The sequence below is a fragment of the Cervus elaphus genome, chromosome 19 (genome assembly GCF_910594005.1).
Source record: "Cervus elaphus chromosome 19, mCerEla1.1, whole genome shotgun sequence".
Classification (NCBI taxonomy): Eukaryota; Metazoa; Chordata; class Mammalia; order Artiodactyla; family Cervidae; genus Cervus; species Cervus elaphus.
Window position 1 is genome coordinate 84,338,228 of NC_057833.1, and position 23,567 is coordinate 84,361,794.

Below are 23,567 nucleotides of genomic sequence, written 5' to 3' on the forward strand. Positions count from 1 at the left end.
CTTCTAAATTCCTAAGTGATACCAAGTCTGAACAAAGCCAGTGGGAATTCATTCACTTTGGAATACCATTAGTAAAAGTGTATCATACCGTAAAAGTTACTGTCCTTTTTGTTCCATCCCATTCTGGTGGTTCAGATGGTAAAGAATCTGCCTGCAATGCCGGGTTCAATCCCTGGATCGGGAAGATCCTCTGGAAAGGGAACGGCAGGCAACCCACTCCAGTATTCTTGCCTGGAGAATTCTACAAACAGAGGAGCCTGGCAGGCTACAGTCCATGGGGTCACAAAGAGCTGGACACAACTGAGCGACTAACACACACACGCACACAAATTAATAATTTTTTTCCATCCTTTCATTATATTACGTGACTCAACATTTACCTGAATATTTCTCATAAACATGAAAAACTGATAGATGTTAAATCCTTCAAAGTTGACAAATCTGTTACAAATCAAACGAAGTTTTTAAAGTTCATCAGTGTTGGAAATCAAGTTCCTAGACACTCAAACTCTTGGGAGAGACGTCATAGAGTGTGGAAAGTTTATCGGGCAAGGAAGGAAGGGGCAGAAGAACAAATTAGGCTGGGATCTATCACAGCAAAGGCCTCAGACCAACCCCACAGCTCTCAAGCTGAGATGGCTCTTCTAGGTTGTCCTGGCAAGAGAGCCAGGTATTTAATGGACTAGTCTTTGGATGCAAGATACTCCAAGGAAGGGAATGGGTGAGCCTCTCTCTTCAGCCAGCAGCAATTCCCAGGGAGGTCTGACAACCCCAGTAACACTCTCAGTAACTAAGAAAATGAAATCCTTCAGTCCTAAAGTGGGGATCTGAGTAGTGTGTACATGACAACCACTACAATTAGTAATTTTAGCTGTCCCAATCTGATGGATTTTGAGTTTTTAAAAAAAAGTATGATTTCTGCCTTTAAAAATGACTAGCCCATTTTTTAAAGTTATAAGGTGACTAAACATCTAAGATCTAACTCCAAAATTTGATGATACTAAGATATTACGGCAAGATCTATAGTATAACTGAAGTCTTACATTTGAATACCACTGTTGAAATGATAAGCATAATAAGAGTGCTATTTTGTATAATGAAATTTTCTGTAAAAGTTTCAAAATAAAACTCAATGAAAGCTTGTATATTTTCACTTGCCTCAATTTTTTCATGATTCAAACTTACCAGCTTTACATATTTAAATATTCTCCCTCTCTCCCCACTGCCCATCCTACCCACACCCACTCCAAACAATACTGCCTTAGTTGGGCCCTCATCATTTCTCATCCTGAATTCTGCAAGGGTTCTCTATAATGTATCTTCCTGACTTAACTTCACCTGCTTCCATCAGTCCATTTTCCATACCGCCACAGAGTGACGTTTCTAAAACACAAATCTGATGATCTTTCTTCTTTACAAAATACTTCACAAAGGAACAGCTAAAAACACCTTCAAGCAACCTTTAAATCCCAAAGTCTTTGGAATGACATATGGCCTTTCAGAATCTAGCCCCTACTCATCTTTTTCCCAAAAATTTTGTACCATTAAGCTTTCTCCACAACTCCATACTCTATTCTCACCTGGCCATTTCAAAGCAAGCAATGCTTGCTTACTCATTCCTCTGTGATTTGCTCTTCCTATAAAGACCTTCTTCATTCCTTGCATGGTAAACTGTTTACTTTTTAAGAAATGACTCGACTATGACCTCCAAGAGGAACCTTTCCTTAACTGCTACCCCTCAGTTTGTTCAAAAAGGAGTCTGCACATCATATTATAGCACTTATCACACTATACTGTCTCACTAGGTCTCACTTACTCAAAGCCTGAAACAAACTTATTTATCTCTGTATCTTTAAGCCAGTGTTGGCACATAAGCCAGCACCTAATAAATGTTCAATGAATGAATCATAAAAAGCACATTAGAGTTGGGAATGACCTTGGAAATCAACTGGTTCCACGGCCTCATTTTAACCAAGATGGACTTCCATACAATTACATAGCTAGTTACTAGCAAAGAGAAATAGAAGCTTAGTCTATTGATTCCCAATCTTAGTATTCTTTCTACTTAACAGGCAGCATCCCTACATCTGCTATTAAGTCCATGGCATCCACTGAGACCATTTTTGTTTTCACTTATCAAAAAGAGTAATTACTGAAATTGGGCCATAGCAGAATCAACCCCTACAAGATGTAAAACCTTTTGAGGGAATGAGATACAGGACAGGAACGGGTACTGGCAGTAAGGAACAGTGAATGAGGCAGGAAAAGTGAAACAAAGGGGAGAATGGATGACCAATAATAGTTTGGTGAGGGTGAGGAAATCTTTACTGCATAGAAACTGGAGCTACAAGAGTCCTGCCTGGATTCTCTTATACACCAAGCTCTATTTTTAAAGTTAATATTAAATGTTTTAAGTGAACATACATGATAAAATAAAGCACTGTATTATCTCCTCTGTGAAGACAGCCCAACAACAACAACAACAACAAAAAACAGACTACACATCAGTCTATGAATTTACAGCGTGAGAAATCTTAACTAAAGACTATGTGTATATATAGTAAATGTTTTATGTACATAACATTAAGTATATAAAATAAGTAAATATGTACATATTAAAACTCATCATTAGGATGAGCTGGTTTTTGTAAGCAATGTCACTTTTGACAGTATTATAATTCATCTATAAAAGTGAAGCTAGTAGTAGCATTAAATTGATGCTAATGGACCCCAGTATATACATACACCCTATTCTTCCTGTGGTGTGAGAATAACTATGCTGACTTTGAGTTATATCCATTCAGCCTAGATTCAATCTCCAACAGCAGTATCAAGGCACATATAAAGACTGGGAGAGTTCTCAGCCTTATTAACACCATCCTGAGAAACCTCCACACCGTGCAAGTTAAGTGGAGGAAGAAGAAATGTGTAGGCTAAAGCGCAAAAGAAAGACAAGGCAGAGGCCAAGTAAACTTGTACACCCACAGAAGCCAGAAACAGAAACAAGGGAAACCGGGGCCAAGGACACTCGTATAAAGTGTTGGACTGCATGCCTACTATCTAGAACTTGTCTCAATGTATCTGGAACACTATGGCCATTCTGATCGCCTAGACCACCTTTCAGAGACTCACCTTGCTCGTAACAAAGCAATCCCTTTGGGTCCTTTGCCCTGGACCTGTGACATTCTGGACTAGTTCTGTACTCAGTTGTGGCTAAATGAAACTTTTTTAAAATAAATCATCTCTTTTACTGTCTTAGCTGAAGAGAAAAAAAAAAAAAGACTGGGAAAATATACTTCTCCTACTGATGTCAATAACCTTTGCATAATCAATCAAAGGTCAATAATCTTTGCATAATTCAACCTACTGATCTAAGTATCCCCATTCTTCACCTCTTCCAAATGAAGAATTAATTGCTTAGGCTACCTTACAATTAAGAAAACATTCCTCTTTCCTTAATCACTTAAGCAGTAACTTCTAAGACCCAGCTCTGTGCCAAGCACTGTGCATTTAATAAAGAATACTTGGACCTTTCTACATCACTGAATTACAGCACCAAAATTACACCCCAAAATTAAAGACATAAAGTATGTTTTGAAACAATATTAAGAGATCTCCTAGATACATAAACACATGGGAATAATAATCTGGATTCAGTTAAGAACAAAAACTACAATACCATAAAAAGATCCTATGTATCACTTAGCAAATGGGCATAGATGAATTAACTTTCAGACAATTTAAACTGTTCTTTCTAAAACTTGTTACTAGTCTTATAAAACCTGTGCCCAATATGCCTTTTTCAAACATATTTTGAAGTCTAAACCTCTTACAAATCTTTTCATTAGGCAAAACTCATGAGTATGAGTGCTACTATGAAGAATCATAAGCACAAATCAAAGAGAAATGAGTGAGATTAGAGAACCCTCTTAAAAAGACAGCTCCATTTTCCTCTTGGCAGAGCTTGCTAATCCAGGTCTGTTTTTCGTCTTTAAATTTTTGATTAAGCAGTGCTTAAAACATGTTCCTTTAAGGTTTTGCATAAACTTATTTTAGTAATAAACTAAAAAGCAAATTTTTTTTTAAAAAAAAAGCAAATCCATGCCTCAAAAAGTCAACAAATCCAAACAAATTAAAATTTCAAGGAAATTATTAGTTCTTTAATTAAGCATTCAAGCAGCTATGTCCCAAACCACCATTAGCCCCTGATCATCTAGATTTCACAGAGCTGAAAACTTTTCTGTAAAATATCTAGCACAAATATCCATAATTTCACAGTATGACAGAAAAAGGTGCATTTTAAAATCAGGGAGTATGAAGATAGATATGGATTGATCCCTAAAAATGGTGACACAGAGAGATGTATTTTGACTGCTTGATCAAGTAATTATTTTAAAGTTCATTACATCACTTTAAATAACTAAGCACTACTTTACTGAGAGACCAGTGACATAATCACGTACACCAGGGGAGCGGCGGTGGCGGGAGTGTGGTAAAAAAAAAAAGACACAAAATCTGCGTTTCCAGTTTTGGAAAAAGGATTACAACTAGTCTGCTGAGTAATGAAAAATGCAAATCAACTGTTAAATACTGCAATTTTAAAAGTATGAATGTTACTCAAGCCAACCGGTCTACTGAACATCTGAATAATTAAACTTCAGAGCTTCTTTAACTTTTATGTCTTTAGTCAATGTAAAACTATGAAAAATATTTCCTGATACTCTTGGTTATGTCAGTAGTTGATACAAGGTAAGCAGGCTTCACCAGTCAACTGCCATTATAAACTAAAAGACCAAACACCCACCATAAATTACTAAATGGATGATATATAAACCACAGCATAGTCATAAACTCAAGTCATGCCTCATTTCACATTCTAATAAGAAATTAAAAGAATGCCAGACATCATTTATCTTATAATTATGTAGGGGAGACTTTTATAGAGTGTTTTGTGGTTACAGAGCACTTTTGCAATATTCTGTTATTTTCATATTTTAGCAAAGCCATGATGATCTCTCATTAAATTATTAGCAATAAGATAAAGCAGACTAGTCAGGCACAATTGATTCATAGCTGCACAACCAAACATTAACCGAATAAATCAATATAAAGCTAGATCCAAATTTCCCAAATTGGTGTTTCATTATATCAGAATGCAGTAGTAGGTTTGCTTTAATACCCTCCTGGAAAGGCATCCCAAAATCTACAGCAGTATCTTAAAACTGAAAACTGTCAAGAAATTTGCTTGCTTAATATTGTTGTTTAGTCGCTTAGTTGTGTGCAATTCTTTATGACCCCATGGACTGTAGCCTGCCAAGCTCCTCTGTCCATGGGATTTCCCTGGCAAGAATACTGGAGTGGGTTGCCATTTCCTTCTCTAAGAAATGGATCATCCCAACCTAGGAGTCAAACCCACATCTTCTGAGTCTCCTGCATTGGCAGGTGGATTCTTTACCACTGAGCCACCAGGGAAGCCCGTGCTTAATATGGCATTACTTAAATTTATTGGCACATACATATTTTTAAAAGTACACCTATAAAACCTCACACATAAGGAGAATTCAAAGACAGCAGTACTCTTATTCAGAGATTAGTATTAGAATTATGTAGATGGCCTTCTCCAGATTGACTCAATACTGCCCAGGAATATGTATTTTGAAAGAGCTTCCTAACAAATTCTGATCCACAACCAGGATTAAATATACTTTTATGATGCCATCTTTCACAGGAACAAGAACCTGGACAATTTTCTATCAGTTAAGAAATGTGATTAAATGGTTTCAAAAAAGAAAATTTTTAAATCAGAGTATTATCAGAGATTATACTATGAGTTCATTTTAATAAAACATACAAATTTTGACTTCCCACTAACAAGGACTACATCTTGCTTTATTTAAATTATGTAAGAAAATGCATTTTGGCAATGTATCTTTTTTACTTTTGGCCCACACCACACAGCATGTGGGTTCTTAGTTCCCCAACCTGCACCCCACAGTGGAAGCCCAGTAGAAGCACAGCGTCCTAACCACTGGACTGCCAGGGACATCCCCCCAACATCTATTTTTAAATGACTTGTTTGTAGACTCACAAAATGTTAAAAACATAGACTAAAGTTTAATACATTATACAAGGACAAAACTGTAAATGTGACTTGGTATTTGGAATTTATCTTTCACTAGAAAAACTTTTAGTGTTCTGTTACTAAATGATAGTGTTTGGTATTTACAAACACTTCAAGTAACACAGCAAGCGTAGTCTTTATTCTCTAAAAATAAAAGGCCAAATATATATATATCCTGGAGTAGGAAATGGCAACCCACTCCAGTATTCTCGCCTGGAGAATCCCATGGACAAAGAAGCCTGGCGGGCTACAGTCTATGGGGTCACAAAGAGTCAGACACAACTGAAGCGACAGAATATACATACATATGTATCACTATTTTTTCTTGCTACTATTTCTTCTTGGATAATTATACTCCGTTAATATACAAGATATTAACAGAACACATAACAAACAGAGGGGGCAATAATAATCATGAGCCAGATACTTAAAATCGTCAGTGTTTTTGTGTTCCTTGTTACCTAGTATTTCAATAGCAACTTAATTTTCTTAATGTTTCTTGTCCCTAACCAATGGTCCATTGAGTGGATATACAAAGAACTGAAAAAACTAAAACAATATTACTAAGAATTAATAAAACATTAACACATGACTAAGTAGTGGAACATCCAACATCCGTTGGATCATCGAAAAAGCAAGAGAGTTCCAGAAAAATATCTACTTCTCCTTTATTGACTATGCCAAAGCCTTTGATTGTGTGGAACACAACAAACTCTGGAAAATTCTTAAAGAGATGGGAATACCAAACCACTTGACCTGCCTCTTGAGAAATCTGTATGCAGGTCAGGAAGCAAAAGTTAGAACTGGACATGGAACAGACTGGTTCCAAATCGGGAAAGGAGTACATCATGGCTGTATATTGTCATCCTGCTTATTTAACTTATATGCAAAATACATCATGAGAAAGACTGGGCTGGATGAAGCACAAGCTGGAATCAAGATTGCTAGGAGAAATATCAGTAACCTCAGATATGCAGATGACACCACCCTTATGGCAGAAAGTGAAGAACTAAAGAGCCTCTTGATGAAAGTGAAAAAGGAGAGTGAAAAAGTTGGCTTAAAACTCAACATTCAGAAAACTAAGATCATGGCATCTGGTCCCATCCCTTCATGGCAAACAGACGGGGTAACAGTGGAAACAGTGACAGACTTTATTTTCTTGGGCTCCAAAATCACTGCAGATGTTGACTGCAGCCGTGAAATTAAAAGACGCTCCTTGGAAGAAAATTTATGACCAACCTAGACAGCATCTTAAAAAGCAGAGACATTACTTTGCCAACAAAGGTCCATCTAGTCAAAGCTACGGTTTTTCCAGTAGTCATGTATGGATGTGAGAGTTGGACTAAAAAGAAAGCTGAGCACCAAAGAATTGATGCTTTTGAACAGTGATACTGGAGAAGACGCTTGAGAGTACCTTGGACAGCAAGGAGATCCAACCAATCCATCCTAAAGGAAATCAGTCCTGAATATTCACTGGAAGGACTGATGTTGAAGCTGAAACTCCAATACTTTGGCCACCTGATGCGAAGAACTGACTCAATGGAAAAGACTGATGCTGGGGAAAATTGATGGAAGGAGGAGAAGGGGATGACAGAGGATGAGGATGGCTGGATGGCATCACCAACTCAATGGACATGAGTCTGAGTAAACTCCAGGAGTTGGTCATGGACAGGGAGGCCTGGCGTGCTACAGTCCATGGGGTCGCAAAGAGTCAGACACAACTGAGCAACTGAACTGAACTGAACTGAAGTAGTAGAACAATTTAAAACCCTCACAACAGACAGGATTTGGCAAAATTATTCACTAGTATGGCACAATTTGGTCCAGTATTCATTTGACATCTCAAACTGCCTCATTTTAAGGGAAGAAAAACAGCTATTTTCCCTTTTCTTAAATAATGGAAAACTTTTACTACATGAGGTCTTCCCAGGTGGCTCAGTGGTAAAGAATCAGCCTGACAATCAGGAGACCTAGGTTCGATCCCTGGGTTGGGAAGATCCCCTGGAGAAGGGATCGGCTAGCCACTCCAGCATTTTGGCCTGGAGAATTCCATGGACTATATAGTCCACGGGATCGCAAAGAGTCGAACACAACTGAGCAACTTTCACTTCAGTTCATTTTACTTAACTACATGAATACTAGGAAACACCTGCTTGAACCCAGTTCACCAACACTGATTTGGGAAAGTTGTTTTTTAAGTCTATAGTGGTGAGCGCCAGTGATCTGTTCATAATGTTTTAAGGACTCAATGCTTTAATATCAAAACTTGAGATGAAAACATTGAAGGTATCTTTCAGTGCTCCCACAGCTTTCAGAAATAACCCTAAGTTCTTTAGTTGTGTTACAGCACTGTCCAGTAGAACTTTTTTATTATTTTAAGGTTTTTTTTTCCCTTCTATTTCTTGGCCACTAATAGTATGCAGCATCTTAGTTCCCCAACCAGAGACTGAACCTGTGGTCCCTGCAGTGGAAGTGCAGTGTCTTAACCACTGGACCACCAAGGAAGTCCCAGTAGAACTGTTTTATGCATAATGATGGAAATATTTTACATGTGCAATAAGGTAGTTGTTACCTACACGTGGCTACCGAGCACCTATGATATAGCTAAGTGTGACTAAAGAACTGTATTTAAAATTGTCACAGCAGCTAATGACTGCTGTATGGGACAACATAGGTTCAAAATATAATCTGATTCTGCTTCCAGACAAAATGGAATGATCAGACTTACTCTTCCAACTGAAACAAAAACTGGACAAAACAATGGTTTTCACATATATCGTCCAATGGATTCCACAGATCCCTTAATGGAGTAACAAACAGGCTGTCCCAGCTTACTGTCTGGAAATAATGTTCAGGCCACAGTACAAGGAGGGAGAACCAAGACAAGGTACAGGGGTCTCCCTGAGCTGAGAAGACAGAACTGGGATGCTAAGGCAGCTAGACTTCTCAGGGAGGAGTACACCAGAGATGAGAGAGCTGCACAGTGAAAGAATACGTGCTCATACATGGTGCTTTTCAAATCCTCAGCTGAGTAATAAATGATTAGCACATGTTTATGAGGAAATCACCCCAGGATGGATAGAAAAACTCCAGAAAGGAGCAAAAAGAACAATACCTGTAACTCCAAAGCAGCAGAACAATTCTTACTCCCACCACCTAGTGTGGGAAACCACATAATTCACGAGGCAGCAGAGTAGCTAAAAGGTTCCTGCCTCAGTAGGGCAGAAAATCAGCCCCAAAGGCTGCTTTGGTTATCCCTTAAAAAATAAAAAAAACAAGTTTCAAAGAATCAAGAATCAAACTATCTGCTGAGTAACTTAACCTCATTCTCAAGAACAAACCTCAAGAACAGTAGAAAAACACCCACCCACAAGGTAAAATTTTACCAACAAGGTACAATTCACAGTATCTAGCACCCAATCAACATTAACCAGGTACGGACTTGCCTGGTAGTCCTGTAGTTAAGATTCCATCCACACTTCCATCGAAAGGGGCACAAGGTTCAATCTCTGATAGGGGAACTAAGATCCCACAACCTGCATCCACGGCATGGCCAAAAATACATTTTTTTAAAAAATTAAGTAGGTATGCAAAAAAGGCAAAAAAATATGACCCATGCAGAGTAGAAAAATCAAACAGCAACATAACTAGAAATGATAGATGACAGGATTAGACCAGAATATTAAATATAAATTTGATGTTGATCAACTATGTTATATAACTAAGACATTATATATCTTAACTATATTCCATACGTTCAGATTTGTTTTATGCACCTAAAAAGCAGAACTTCAAAATACACGAAGAAGTGACAGAAAACCCCAAAGACAAACTGCTAAGTCCATAATCACAGCTAGAGATAACAACATCTCTTAAAAATTTACAAAACAGAAAGTCAGTAATGACAGAAAAGATCTAAACAACACCATCAACCAACTTATGAAAATGCTTTAATTGACCATAAACATTGTCAACCAATAACTATCCCAAATGCCAGACAAGATAAAGCAACACTGATCCTTATCCAGATATGGTTTCACAAAATAATTCAAGATCCCAACATTAGAATTCTATGATTCAAAACAGGGCTATTTTGCAGAGTAAAATTTATCTCCCTACCCCAGAGGTATTCAGGAAAAGGCTTGGACGAATTTTCAAGAGTATTACAGAAGGGATTATTTGATGTGAAGAAAACGGCTTTAAAATTTATCTTCCTTTCTGTCTAAAGCTTTATAAATTCACATTAGGAAGAAAAACCTTCCATGTAAAATCTATGTAAAAACTGAACTGGCAAGCTCAATGACATCATTAAAGGATCCCTGAGACACTCAAGAGATTCTGATTTAAAGAATATGCCAGCCATATCTTATGTCCTCTCTTGAAAAAGCTGACTCATAAGCTGGTCAACCAACTAATTAATTGTGGAGGGGATTCAGAAATCCATCACAAGGATACCTGAATTGGAATGCTCCCTTCTCATTTTATAATCCCATATTATATATGGACAGAGTCCCAAGTTTCACAACAGGAGTGTATACCGTGCTCTGTAGCTCAATCATGTCTGACTCTTTGCAACCCCATGGACTGTAGCCTGCCAGGCTCCTCTGTCTATGGAATTTTCCAGGGAAGAATACTGGAGTGGGTTGCATTTCCTATGGCAGGGATCTTCCTGACCCAGGATCGAACCCACCTCTACTGCATTGGCAGGCAGATTCTTTACCACTGTGCCACCTGGGAGAAAAGGAGAGAGAGAGATTTAAACTTAAAGGTGGTCTTGTCTGGTGGTCCAAGGGTTAGTTAAGAATTTGCCTTCCAAAGCAAGGAACATGTGTTCGATCCCTGGCTGGGGAACTAAGATCCCACACACAGTGGGGTAAGCCCACATGCCAAAACTACTGAGTTCACACTCTACAACCCAAGAGAAGCCATGGACATGAGAAGCCCATACACTGCAATTAAGAGTAGCCCCTGCTTGCTGCAACTAGAAAACAGCCCTTGCAGCAATGAAGAACAAGCTCAGCCAGAAATATAATTACTTTTTTTAAAGAGCAAATGCTAATTAACAAACAAACTAAAGTCAACATACACAAAATATGCAGGCTATAAGACTAGATAAAAAATAGCTTGACAAAGCCAGATGTTTCTGAGCAGAAAGGCAATGAAAAAGAAAAATTCTGCTGAAATATTATGGAGTCAGAACAGGGAAAAGATGAAAATGGCCACGCATACAGTAATTTAAGTGAAAAAAAATTATCTGAATTAATTTCCTGACATGAAAACAACAAAAAGTAAACTTTAAAAGAGAAAAGACAATAACATAAACTAAATGGATAAGAAGAAAAATCAAAGGTGATGGACACAGAGAAAAATACAAATTAGAGTAAGGATTCTGAAACACTATCCTTTAAAATAAAAGATAAAATTTAATCAGAACTCACAAAAACAAATCAAATCATACATTAAAATAGCCAGGTGGACTCCAAGAGAAGATAATACAATAAAGCATTAACCAATTAATGATGGTATACTATCAATGCAATGAAAACCAGGAGTGTAAACAAGGACTGAATGTTCAAATTAATTTGAGGGAATGAAGACCACAACCCCAGGAGTCAAAAGCTATACTATTTGTTTTACTATACCAAAAAGTGTATAAGATCATTTTAAAATCAAGGTCCAGGAAAGGGCACAAAACTGAAGTGTTTCAATTTTAGCCTTTCCTAAACACATTTCCAATAAAAATATAATAAAATAACAATATATATAATAACAGTTCCTCACTAGTCCCAACTCCCAGGCATCATCAAATCATTACTGTTTCATCCTTCTCCCCAGGCCCACTTGGTCCTAATTCCTATCTTTTTTTTTTTTTTGCCAGTTAACAACTTAGTCTTTTATTTGCCCAAGGCCAGCTGTTGCAGGCACTGAGGCCCCAAGACTTCCAGAAGGGATTTGGGGAGGTCGGGGGGAGCCATCCTGCCTCCCAGGTGCTGCTTCCTGCAGGAGATGGGAGAGTAGATAAAGTGTATTGCACCATCAAGTATCTCCTCAATTTTGTGTGTGTGTCAGTTGCTCAGTCGTATCCAACTGCGACCCCATGGACTATAGCCCACCAGGCTCCTCTGTCCAAGGGATTCCCCAGGCAAGAGTACTGGAGTGGATTGCCATTTCCTTCTCCACTAATTCCTATCTTAACTGAAACCTCTCCCAAGTACCTGACAAGCCAGGTTTTATCTGTAAAATTTAGTACTTTTATAAATTTAATGGGAGGAAATATCTCATTTAACCCATTCACAGTGAAATATGCCTAGCCAAAAACAAAGTATACTACAGTATATATCAAAGAATTAAAATGTTATAACCATAAAGACATTACTTTGCCAACAAAGGTCCATCTAGTCAAGGCTATGGTTCTTCCAGTGGTCATGTATGGATGTGAGAGTTGGACTACAAAGAAAGCTGAGTGCAGAAGAATTGATGCTTTTGAACTGTGGTGTTGGAGAAGACTCTTGAGAGTCCCTTGGACTGCAAGGAGATCCAACCAGTCCATCTCAAAGGAGATCAGTCCTGGGTGTTCACTGGAAGGACTGATGCTGAAGCTGAAACTCCAATAATTTGGCCACCTGATGTGAAGAGCTGACTCACTGGAAAAGATCCTGATGCTGGGAAAGATTGAGGGCAGGAGGAGAAGTGGACGACAGAGGATGAGATGGTTGGATGGCATCATCAACTCGATGGACATGGGTTTGGGTGGACTTCGGGAGCTGGTGATGGACAGGGAGGCCTGGCGTGCTGCGGTTCACGGGGTCGCAGAGTTGGACACGACTGAGTGACTGAACTGAACAATAAAGAGGACAAAATTTTCCCTCTGCATTATCCTAGAGTGTTGCCTCTTCACTCCCATCACTATTCAGGCCTCTACAGCAAGGATACATATTATACTTCCTAATTGAATTTCACCTTACTCCAATAATCAATCCTAAATTCCATCCCCAAACTAATCTTTTCTAAAATAAAGTTTTGATCACATCACTCTCCTACTTTAAAAAATATTTCTCAAAGGTAATAGGGATTTCCAAATTCTGCTCCCCATATTGGGGGGGGGGCAGTAAATGCACATTACAAGGCCCTGCCCACAAAGATTTCAATTCAATCAGTTTGATAACCAGGAATCTGTATTTTAACAATCTCTTTCAGTGGGTTTGATTTGGTGACCTATAGAACACTGTGAAAAAGAACAAGTCATATGGTAAATGTCAAACTCTTTAGCCTGACATCAAGGTTCCCTCCCACAAAAGGCCCCTGAGTTACCACTATGGGTCACAGACGGACTCTCCTACAAGGGCTCATCAGAAATAAACTTGATTTTCTGCATCCTAAACAAGCCAAATGTTCTCTCTCTTAAGTCTTGAAAATGTTCACTTTTCACCATTCCTCTTAGCCCAGCTCAAGCCCCAAACTTCCTAGATCCCACTGCTGCTGCTGCTGCTGCTGCTGCTGCTGTTTAGTCACTAAGTCATGTCCCCGACTCTTTTGAAATCCCAAGGACTGTAGCCCGCCAGGCTCCTCTATCCATGGGATTTCCCAAGCAAGAATAATGAAGTGGGTTGCCATTTCCTTCTCCAGATACCTTCCTGACCCAGGGATCTTCCCTGAAGAAGGGAATGGCTACCCACTCCAGTATAACTTACCTGGAGAATTCCATGGACAGAGAAGCCTGGCAGGCTACAGTCCATGAGTTGCAAAGAGTCGGACACAACTGAGCAACTAACACTTTCACTTTTCTCCAGGGGATCTTCTTGACCCAGGGATGAAACCCGCATCTCCTGCTTGGCAGGTGGATTCTTTACCACTGAGCCACCTGGGAAACTCTTGCTGCTGCTGCTGCTGCTGCTGCTAAGTCGCTTCAGTCGTGTCCGACTCTGTGTGACCCCATAGACGGAAGCCCACCAGGCTCCCCCAACCCTGGGATTCTCCAGGCAAGAACACTGGAGTGGGTCACCATTTCCTTCTCCAATGCATGAAAGTGAAAAGTGAAAGAGAAGTCGCTCAGTCATGTCCGACTCTTAGCGACCCCATGGACTTCAGACTACCAGGCTCCTCCATCCATGGGATTTTCCAGGCAAGAGTACTAGAGTGGGTTGCCATTTCCTTCTCCAGGGGATCTTCCCAACCCAGGGGTCGAACCCACGTCTCCCGCATTCCAGGCAGACGCTTTACTATCTGAGCCACCACACTGTTTCTGCCCTGAACCATTACTACATTTTCAGTAGGTTTTATCATATGACAAAGGACTGTGGATCAAAGCTATTCTCACTCAGCATCCACAACAATGCATACTGCATCCTTTCCCTAAGGCAATTTCACTGTACATAAACATAATCCGCCCACAATGCAGGAGACCTGGGTTCGATCCCTGGGTCAGGAAGATCCCCTGGAAAAGGGAATGGCAACCCACTCCAGTATTCTTGCCTAGAGAATTCCATGGACAGTGGAGCCTGGCAGGTTACAGTCCATGGGGTCGCAAAGAGTTGGACACAACTGAGAGACTTTGCCTTTTCAAACAAAATCAAGTAGGAACTAACACTTTAGAAATAACTTTAGAATACTAAAATGGTAAACTGCAAAAAGGAGATTTTTTTCTTAGGAAAAGAAACCAACAGTTAAATATATCTAAAATAAGAGTATCTGCCAAAACATAATACTAAATAATTTTCTCCCTTTGGCTTCCCCGATGGCTCAGTGGTAAAGAATCTGCCTGCAGTGCAGGAGACGTGGGTTCAATCCCTGGGTTAGGAAGAGCCCTTGAAGGAGGAAATTGCAACCCGCTTCAGTATTCTTGCCTGAAAAATCCCATGGAGAAAGGAGCCTGGCAGACTACAATCGAAAAAGTTGCAAAGAGTTACATGGGTGACTGAGCAAAGAATTCTTCCCAGATCAAAGAGGCAAACTTAAGTTCCAAGAAAAAACTGGTAAACCAAATTCTGCTTTAACCCCAATTAGGGTTGCCCAAACTTTGACCCAAACAGCTATTCAAAAACAAGTTGGGGGCGGGGGCGGGGGGGGGGGGGGAAGGACCACTCTATTAATTTCTGAGGTTTCTTCATGTGTTACAAAGTTAACATGTGAGTATTCTAGTATAATGCTTGAGACTTGGTATAAGTGCCTCTAACACACAATAATTGCTGGTTTACTTTATCTGTCTTCCCCATATCACTGAGTAACATATGGTTGGGGCTATGTGTCTTAATTCATCTTTTATTCCAGCACTGAGAACATCACAACTGATTAATAAAGATTTTATAAGCAAAATGAAAGATTTTCAAGATTTAAAAAAACAGTGATTCTCCAAAGAAATACAACTGCCAATAAGTATGTGCAAAAATCATCAATCTCCAGAGAAATACAAATGACAATAAGAGATCATCTCACACCCATCAGGATGGCTACCAAAAAAAAAAAATCAACAACAAAACAGGAAATACAAGTGTTGGCAAAGACATGGAGAAACTCACTGGAAACCCTGTTTTGCCAGTAGAATTGTAAAACAGTACAACCACTTTGGATAACTCAAACATTCAACAGTGGATGAATGAATAAAGTAAACATGTGCTATACATACAAGAGAATTATAATTCTGCCTTAAAAAGTAAAGAAATCCTGGGACTTCCCTGGCTGCCCAATAGTAAAGATTCTGTGCTTCCAATGCAAGGGGTGTGGGTCTGATCGCTGGTGGGAGAACTACCATCCCACATGTGCTGTAGCCAAAAGCTGGAAAGAAATCTGACACTTGAACCTTGAAGACGTTATGCTAACTGAAATAAGCCAGTCAAAAAAAAAAGAAATATAAGACTATATAATTCTAATTATATGAGGAATCAGTGACAGCAGTCAAATTCAGAAAGACAGAAAGTACAGTGGTGGTTACAAGGGGTTGGGGGGAAGAAAGAAAATGGTGGCTGCTTGTTAGGCACAGATTTGCAAGACCAAAAAGGTTGTGGAAACCTGTTCCACAACAATATAAACATATTCAACACTACTGAACTATACATTTAAAAATTGTTAACAGTCTTCCCTGGTGGTCCAGTAATTAAGAAACCGCCTGCCAGTGCAGAGGACACAAGTTCGATCCCTAGTCTGAGAAGATTCCATGTGTCTTGGAGCAACTAAGCCCACACGCCACAACTACTGAAGTCCACTCACCTATAGCCCATTCTCCACAAGAGAAGACACCTCAATGAGAAGCCTGCATACCGCAATGAAGACTAGCCCCTACTCACCACAAATAAAGTCACGAGAAGCAACAACGATCCAACACAACCAAAAATTAACTTTTAATAAAAAGGTTAAGGTGGCTAAGTTTTATATTTATATTATGTGCTTACAATAAAATAATTTTTACTACAGTGATTCTAGATACAAGAGAAAATATACTATCAAATGAACTCACAGGTGAAACAAATATAAATATAAAACATTAGTATAGGGACTTCCCTGGTAGTCCAGTGGTCAATCATGCTCCCAATGCAGGAGGCCCAGGTTCGATCCCTGGTCAGGGAACTAGATCCCACAGGCCACAACTAAAGATCTTGCATGTCTCAACGAAGATGGAGGATCCCACGGGCTGCAACTAAGACTCTGCACAGCCAAGTAAACTAATTAAAAGTTTAAAAATTAGTGCAATGCTTACATTATACAAGTGGCTTTTAATTCAGCCACTGTCTAAAAGGTAGTTTAAAATAAGTCAGTCCATGCTACATGTTCAAACTTCATTTTAGAAGATTCTTGCTATTTATGAATTGTTTACTCAGTCAAAAGACAAAGTATTTCTGCTTCAAGAATCAGAATTCCATAATTGAAAGAGATTCTTGAGATCATCTACTGCACTAATTCCAATATGGTCCTACAAACAACACCAAAGTGAGACAAATAAAGAAAATGAAAGTTGTCTTTCATAAAGTTAAATCTATTTAATTTTAAGGCATATACTTTATTCTGAGAGCACATTCTTCCTACTTTGAACCTTGTTCTATTTAACGGTAATTTCATCCATTCAACAATACTCGTTGAGCCAGTAACTATAAGGTGCAGGGCTACAGAGGTGACCAAGACCAGCAAGATTCTCGCCCTCAGGGAACCAACTACCTTGTAATGCAATGTGAGAGTAACAGTAGAAAGAAAAGATAGGGCTCGGTTTTTAAGACTGTAACATTCAAAACAAAAAGTTGGACAGCCTAAGTCAGTGGTACTATTCTCCAGCCCCTTTCTATTTTATAAATGAGAAACTGGATATCCAAAAGTTTCACAACTATTCAGTAAAAGCCAAAACCATTTTGATTCTAGAATTTAAAACATCAGGGAAATATTCATGTCCCTGAGTAGAGATGTGACCATGATTAATTTACAGGACACCAAATAAGTCAGAGAGTAATATTTTTCCACTTATCTTGTCCTTCCAGTTCTAACAGTATTTGATTCTAACATATCAAACCTATTACACCATTTGAGGACTTAAAAGCTTAACAAAAAAAAAAAAAAAGCTTAACAAAAAACTTAAAATCCTTAGAACTTAAGAAGTCTCATGCTATCAAAAGTAAATTCTACATACTTCAAGATAAATGACAAAATAATAAGGCTCAACATTTATAACAAGGGGAAAAAACTGACACAAAATTAGTACCTGCAGTAATACTGTCTGGTCACTGTTTCTGTGGCCTAGAAACAACAATAACTCTCTGGAGCTTTGCTATCCCATTCACCAGAAGCTTCAGAAAGTTTAAACATACAAAGCAACTGAAAAACAAGCAGTGATAATCAGCTTATTAACATTTCAAAGAACAAAACCTGTAGTTCCAGTGAATACTCAAGGTTTCACAATATTCACAAGGGCTTCCCTTGTGGCTCATCTGGTTAAAAAAATCCACCTGCAATGCCAGAGACCTGGGTTCGATCCCTGGGTTGGGAAGATCCCCTGGAGAAGGGAAAGGCTACCCACTCAAGTATTTTGGCCTGGAGAATTCCATGGACTGTATAGCCCATGGGGTCGCAAAGAGTAAGACACAACTGAGCAACTTTCACTCACTCACAATATTTGAACTGACAGTTCAATCTCTCACTTCCGTATCTTCCTCTACCTCTCTGCAAGAGTAGGATACTAAGCCAGACAGCAAATCCACACACTTGTTCTCATGGGTTCAAAAGGCTTTTCCCCCTTAAAAATAAACTCACATAAAGCACAGATTTGGAGAAACAAAACTTAAAAGAAGGCATAACTATCCCCTTCTGTACATAGAAGAAATTTAGGCGAAAAGTTAAAATAACTTGCCTAGACAGCAAGTAGCAAAGTTAGGATTTGTACCATCCTAACTGCAAAGTTCATGGACCTTTTTTACCTCCCCACCTCCTCTCCCTTTCTTCCTCTAAGTCTGTCATAAACACCTACATGCAAGTCACTGGATAGGAAAGAATGAGGCAGAAGGAACACAAAAATGTACAAAAACTTAGTATTTACCCTAAGACAGAATAATTTTATATAAAAACTGCACTACAAGAGTTAAAAGTGCCTATGATTAAAAGAAAGAATTCACTGAGAAGGGAGTTAGACCATACAGAATAGAAATGTATTTTAGGTAGAAGGAACTTCAGAGTGCAAAGGTGGGGAAAAGAGGAGGAAGTCATAAGCTATGTACGTTTAAAAAGACAAAAATATTAACCTGACTGAAATTATATCTAAGAGAGCAGTTGAATACAAAGCTGAAAAGGTAGGACTGGGTCAGACACTGAAGGCCCTATTGAAACAAACTGCCTATTTAAAGCACCAAGAGAATTAAAGTTAGTTTTTACATATCTGTTTATCCTTATTAAGTAAGACTGCACATGCCCTGTTAATTGAAATAACTATTTTTCAGCTAAGAAGAAAGGGTCTAGGATAGAATCTGGTACAAAGATGAAAAACGTTGGATCTGAATTCAAATAACAGATTTTTCCCCCATCTCTTGATAACCACAGGCTTATATCCAAAGAGATAAGGGGAAAAAACTGAATCTACACCTATAATGCTGAAATTTTATGCCAGCTACTTAATTATAAAGGCAAAGTAGAACCCACAAATCTCTTCCATAGAATGATGGTAAAGAGACGCTTTGAAGAAAAAGGAATAATTACCAAGCCTCAATGTCAGAAAAATTCCTTTTTGAGTTGTCAAACTGGTTTTTAAAAAAAGGTTCTACTGTAGCTTTAATAACATTTTTTAAAATCCAGGTTAGACTCTAGAAAATACTCACTTAGACCACAACTGTCCTGAAGCTACTGATAAGAAGCAAGCACCTTCACTATTCAAAACTACCATTTCCCTCTTAGAGAGCTAAGTTCCCTCTATCTTGTAAAAAGGAGACCTACCAGATATTCAAGCGTTACCTGGATTATGACATCACTACTGCAGTTCTAGCAGGCCAGAATGGGCTGGCTTATGCCCTCTACATTACCACAGTAGCAATCCCCACCCTCAGAAAAGTTTGTGTAAAAAGTTGTTACAGCAGCCCCATCTCCTCATTCCACGAACTATCAAAAGCTGTGAAGGCATTTAAAAAAAAAAAAAAAGCACTCCATACAAAAAAGAGAGGGAGAATGAGGTGGGATAGAACGCTGAAATCAAGCAAATTCTTGTATTTGTAAAATACCAGCAGAAAGAAAACTGTGACTCTAGCCCAAAGCTCTCATTTTACACGTTAAGAAACTGAGGTCCGGAGGCAGTTAACTGATTTACCCAGGGCAACTGCTTCTCTAAGGTTAAGTCTCCGTTACCAGTCAGCGTAGCACTTAATCACATTCGAACACTGTTACTTAAATGTCTGAGATTAAATTAAGTACCTGACGTGCAAAAAAAAAAAAAAAAAATCTTCACCCTCTTTCTGCACCCTCCTCAGTGCTTTGCCCCAGAGTTATACAGAAAATGTTGACTCTTAGATGAATACTATTTCTCCCTTCAGACACTACAGTCGCAAAATTTCTCTTTTAAGTGAAAGCCTGAAACGACTGAATTTCTCAAACTCTGACTAAACAAGTGGATCAACAAAACCTCAGAAGTTTTGGAGAAATAAGAATGTGGAGTATTACTATTTTGTTTTGGTTTTGCCAGTTGCCCTTTCCTTTACATTGAAGTTTTCAGTCTAGGTGTGTTTTTGAAAAATAAATTTCAATCACTTCGATAATAATCACAAGTTATTACCATTTTTGAAACACGAATGTTAGACAATTTCATCTCTCAGAGCTAACTTGGAAAAAATATCCTTCCCAGCACGAACTAATACTTCTCGAACAAAAACACCTAAAATCACTTTCTACCAAGCCACGATATAGTAAAGCCAAAGAAAACGTAATCGTGTAAAAAACCCCACCAGCTAAAAAGCACTTAGTACCATCAATCTGCCCTGTATCATCGTTTACCGTCAAGCTGTCAAAGCATTAGAAGAACCTGGGGGGAAAGTTCCGCACCGAGTTCACCCGCTATACCATCTCCCACACCTAACACGTTTGGAGAAATGCAAACACGCCACATGTACAGGTTTAAACCATGTTTAACCAAGGTTGGTGTTTTGTCAGTTCTATTATCGAAAGCGTCAAAAAGAAGAAAATGTTTTTTTAAAGGCAGCAGCATGCATGATTTCCCCTCTTTCAAAAAAAAAACAAAAACAAAACAAAAATCCACCAACAGAAATAGTACAGAATTGACAACGCGAATTAAACAGTTTTGAACATAGAGGCCGCCGTACAGGGCGGTTTAGAAGGTTCTGTCTCAAATGCCGGGCAAAAGTCCTCTGGCGAGTTTCAAAACTAAAGACCTTGCACTACCGCACAAATAACAAAAGCTTAATACAAAGTACCCGGCCGTCAAACCGTTCCTGTTACCATCGCCCAGAGTTTTGTTTTGTTTTTTTTAAACCAGCATTGAAAAGGGAACAATAAAAAGCGTCTCACCGCAAACGCAGCACGAGAGGGACTGTCGGAAGTAAGGCAAGAGCCTGTTAATCTCTGTAAACGCCTTGGGGTCTCCGGGGTCGTAGTTGAGCACTAGGCGGCTCGCGGAAATGTAGAGAGCAGTAGCATTCACCGGGTTCATTGCAGACGCTTCGACACCGTTGGCTCCCGGGTGAAGAGAAATTCCGGATCCAACTTTGTAAGCAGCCAGGGAACAACGGCGAGTTTGTAACAATTCGGAGGAAATCGGGGCAGAACCACGGGCCAAAGTAGTAACCAAAATCCGTACAAGTTTGTGGAGCTGAAGCAATCCTCCCACACATGGGGCCCTGGCGCCCCTCCTCCGTCCCTGAGACTTGCAGACCGAGTAGGAAAAAAAAAAAAAGAGCGAGCGAGAAACCAGCGTTCGAGTTCGTCCCGGGCGGCCGCGGGGCGCAGAACGCGGCGGAGGCGGCGCTCAGTCTAGCCCCGCGGCTCGGCGGGTGGCCTGCGCTCGAGCTGCATCCCTGGACGCGGAGGCACCTCCTGTGGTCGAGCTGGGCGGGCGCGGCAGCAGGCCCCGGCCCGGTCCGAGGGGCGGGCACGCTTCTCACGGGTTGCGGGGCCCTTACTCCATCACAGCGCCCGACGCGGAGGCAGCGGCGACGGCAAGGACGGCAGCGCGGGAGTCGGCTTCCTGGATCTAGTGCACCGAGCCGCGGCGGCGGCGAACGTTGCTGCTGCGGCTGGCGGAGACCGCCGCCGCTCTCTCCATATCGGACGCGGGGCCCGGAGCTGAGCCTGGCTCTCCGCCCCGGCGGTTAGAGCCCGGCTGTTCCCTGAGGTGGCGAAGCGGGTAGGGGAGGCCCCCGCCCGAGAGGGGAGGGCCAGGGAGGAAGTGCGCGGGCCGGCGGCGGCGGGAGGGGGCGGGGAGCAGGCCCGGCCGGGCCGCGGCGGCGCCCCTCGCTCCTCAGTCGCTCACTCCGAGGTCACCAGGCGCAAGCGCCGCCCCCTCACTGCCCGGCCATCTTCTCCGCGCCACACACACGGACGCCTCCTCCGCCAAGCACCACGGCCGCCACCGCCCACGACGCCCGGCCGGCCGCGGCAGAGGCGAGCGCTCACACCGACAGGCCCCGCCGCCGCCCAGCGCACACAGCAAGGCCCCGCCGCAGGCCCCTCCCCCCGTGCCTCGCCGCCCTCACCCCGACTCCACGCGCCACTCTAGCTCGGTAGGGCCCGGGCTGCTGCGCCCTTAATGGACCCCGCGGGCTGTGAGGCGCCTCAGGCCCTGCCGGCGACGACGACCGTTACCCCAACGGGCAAAGCCACTGTCATCCCCGAGACTCCCCCGCCGCCGTCGTCGCTAGTGCTCGCACGCATGCGCAGACCACATTCTCACCCCTCCCCCCGCCCTTTCCTTTCCCTTCGCTTCCCTTTTCCCCTGCTTCTCCTCTAAGAGCCCCCTCCACACCCTCCCAGAGCTACCGGCTTGCTCGGCGCATGCGCATTCCACTACCCAGCTCCGCCGCCTTTCGCCCTTACGCGTGCGCTTTGAGCGCCCACGCAGAAAACCGGATAAACACATCAGCCCGCTCACACCAGCCCCTCCCCGCTGCCAACCCACCCTGAGCTCACTGCGCATGCCTGACTCTCCACTTTCCTGCTCTCTGTACGGAGCGTGCTCCTGGTGAACCGCCTGCTCTCCCCGCCCCTCCCCCATGCGCTCTCAAATTCCCTCTTAGGCGTGTGGGCTGTGGTGAAACATTCGTTAGTTGACCCATCCTTCCCCAGTGTGGGCTGTAGGCTTCCCGCACTACACGGCTTCCTCGGTATCCGCCAACGCGGAGCCCCGGCTGGGTCGCGCCATGTGACGCTCCGCCCTGGCCCCACGCGGCCTCTCCTCGCCCGGGCTGACCGCGAGGTGAGGAGAAAGCTCCGCACCGCCCCAAGCCCCGCCCTCGCGGCCTTTCTCCTGGAACCAAGCTTCCAGACGGCCGAAAGGGCGCTGCCGCCGCCTGCACCCGCCCGGCTCAGAAAGGAGGTGGCGAGCGACGTGGCTGCGCGCCCAGCGGGCGTTCGGGCGGCGTGGGCTCTTTCGGGGCCGCGGCCCACGTCGACGGCACCCTGAGGCCTCCAAGGCCGGAGCAGGCCGTCTGAAGCGGTGGTGCCCGCACCCACCTCCTTCCCTGCCCGTCAGAGCGGGCTCTTTCTCTCGTGCTTGGAGAACGACGGACGTGAGCAGCCCAGCCTTCCAGGGCACCGAGCTCTCCACAGGAATCCAATTTAACAACAAAACGAATCTCTTTTTCTGTCCTTTAACAGACCTCACCCTCTGTATGAACAGATAAAGAACCCATGGTCCTGCTTTAGAACCCAAATCCTTGAAAGTATTACCTGTATTTTAAAGTAAGTTTCGACCTGTTTTTGCAGGAGACCAAGGTCACTGAGATTAAAAACAAAACCCTAATTTAATGTCTGACTCCCCTCC

At 41.6% G+C, this 23,567-nt stretch overlaps 1 protein-coding gene across 1 annotated transcript in view; it reads right to left on the reverse strand.

Annotated features, from left to right (window-relative positions):
* MSL2 (MSL complex subunit 2) overlaps positions 1-22,942 on the reverse strand; it is a 32,546-nt gene extending 9,604 nt beyond the window's left edge. The window contains exon 1 of the mRNA XM_043874686.1: positions 21,098-22,942. Within this exon, the coding sequence (XP_043730621.1) occupies positions 21,098-21,239 (142 nt within the window). The 5' untranslated portion in view covers positions 21,240-22,942. The remainder of the gene's footprint in view (positions 1-21,097) is intronic.
* Between the last annotated feature and the right edge of the window lie 625 nt (positions 22,943-23,567).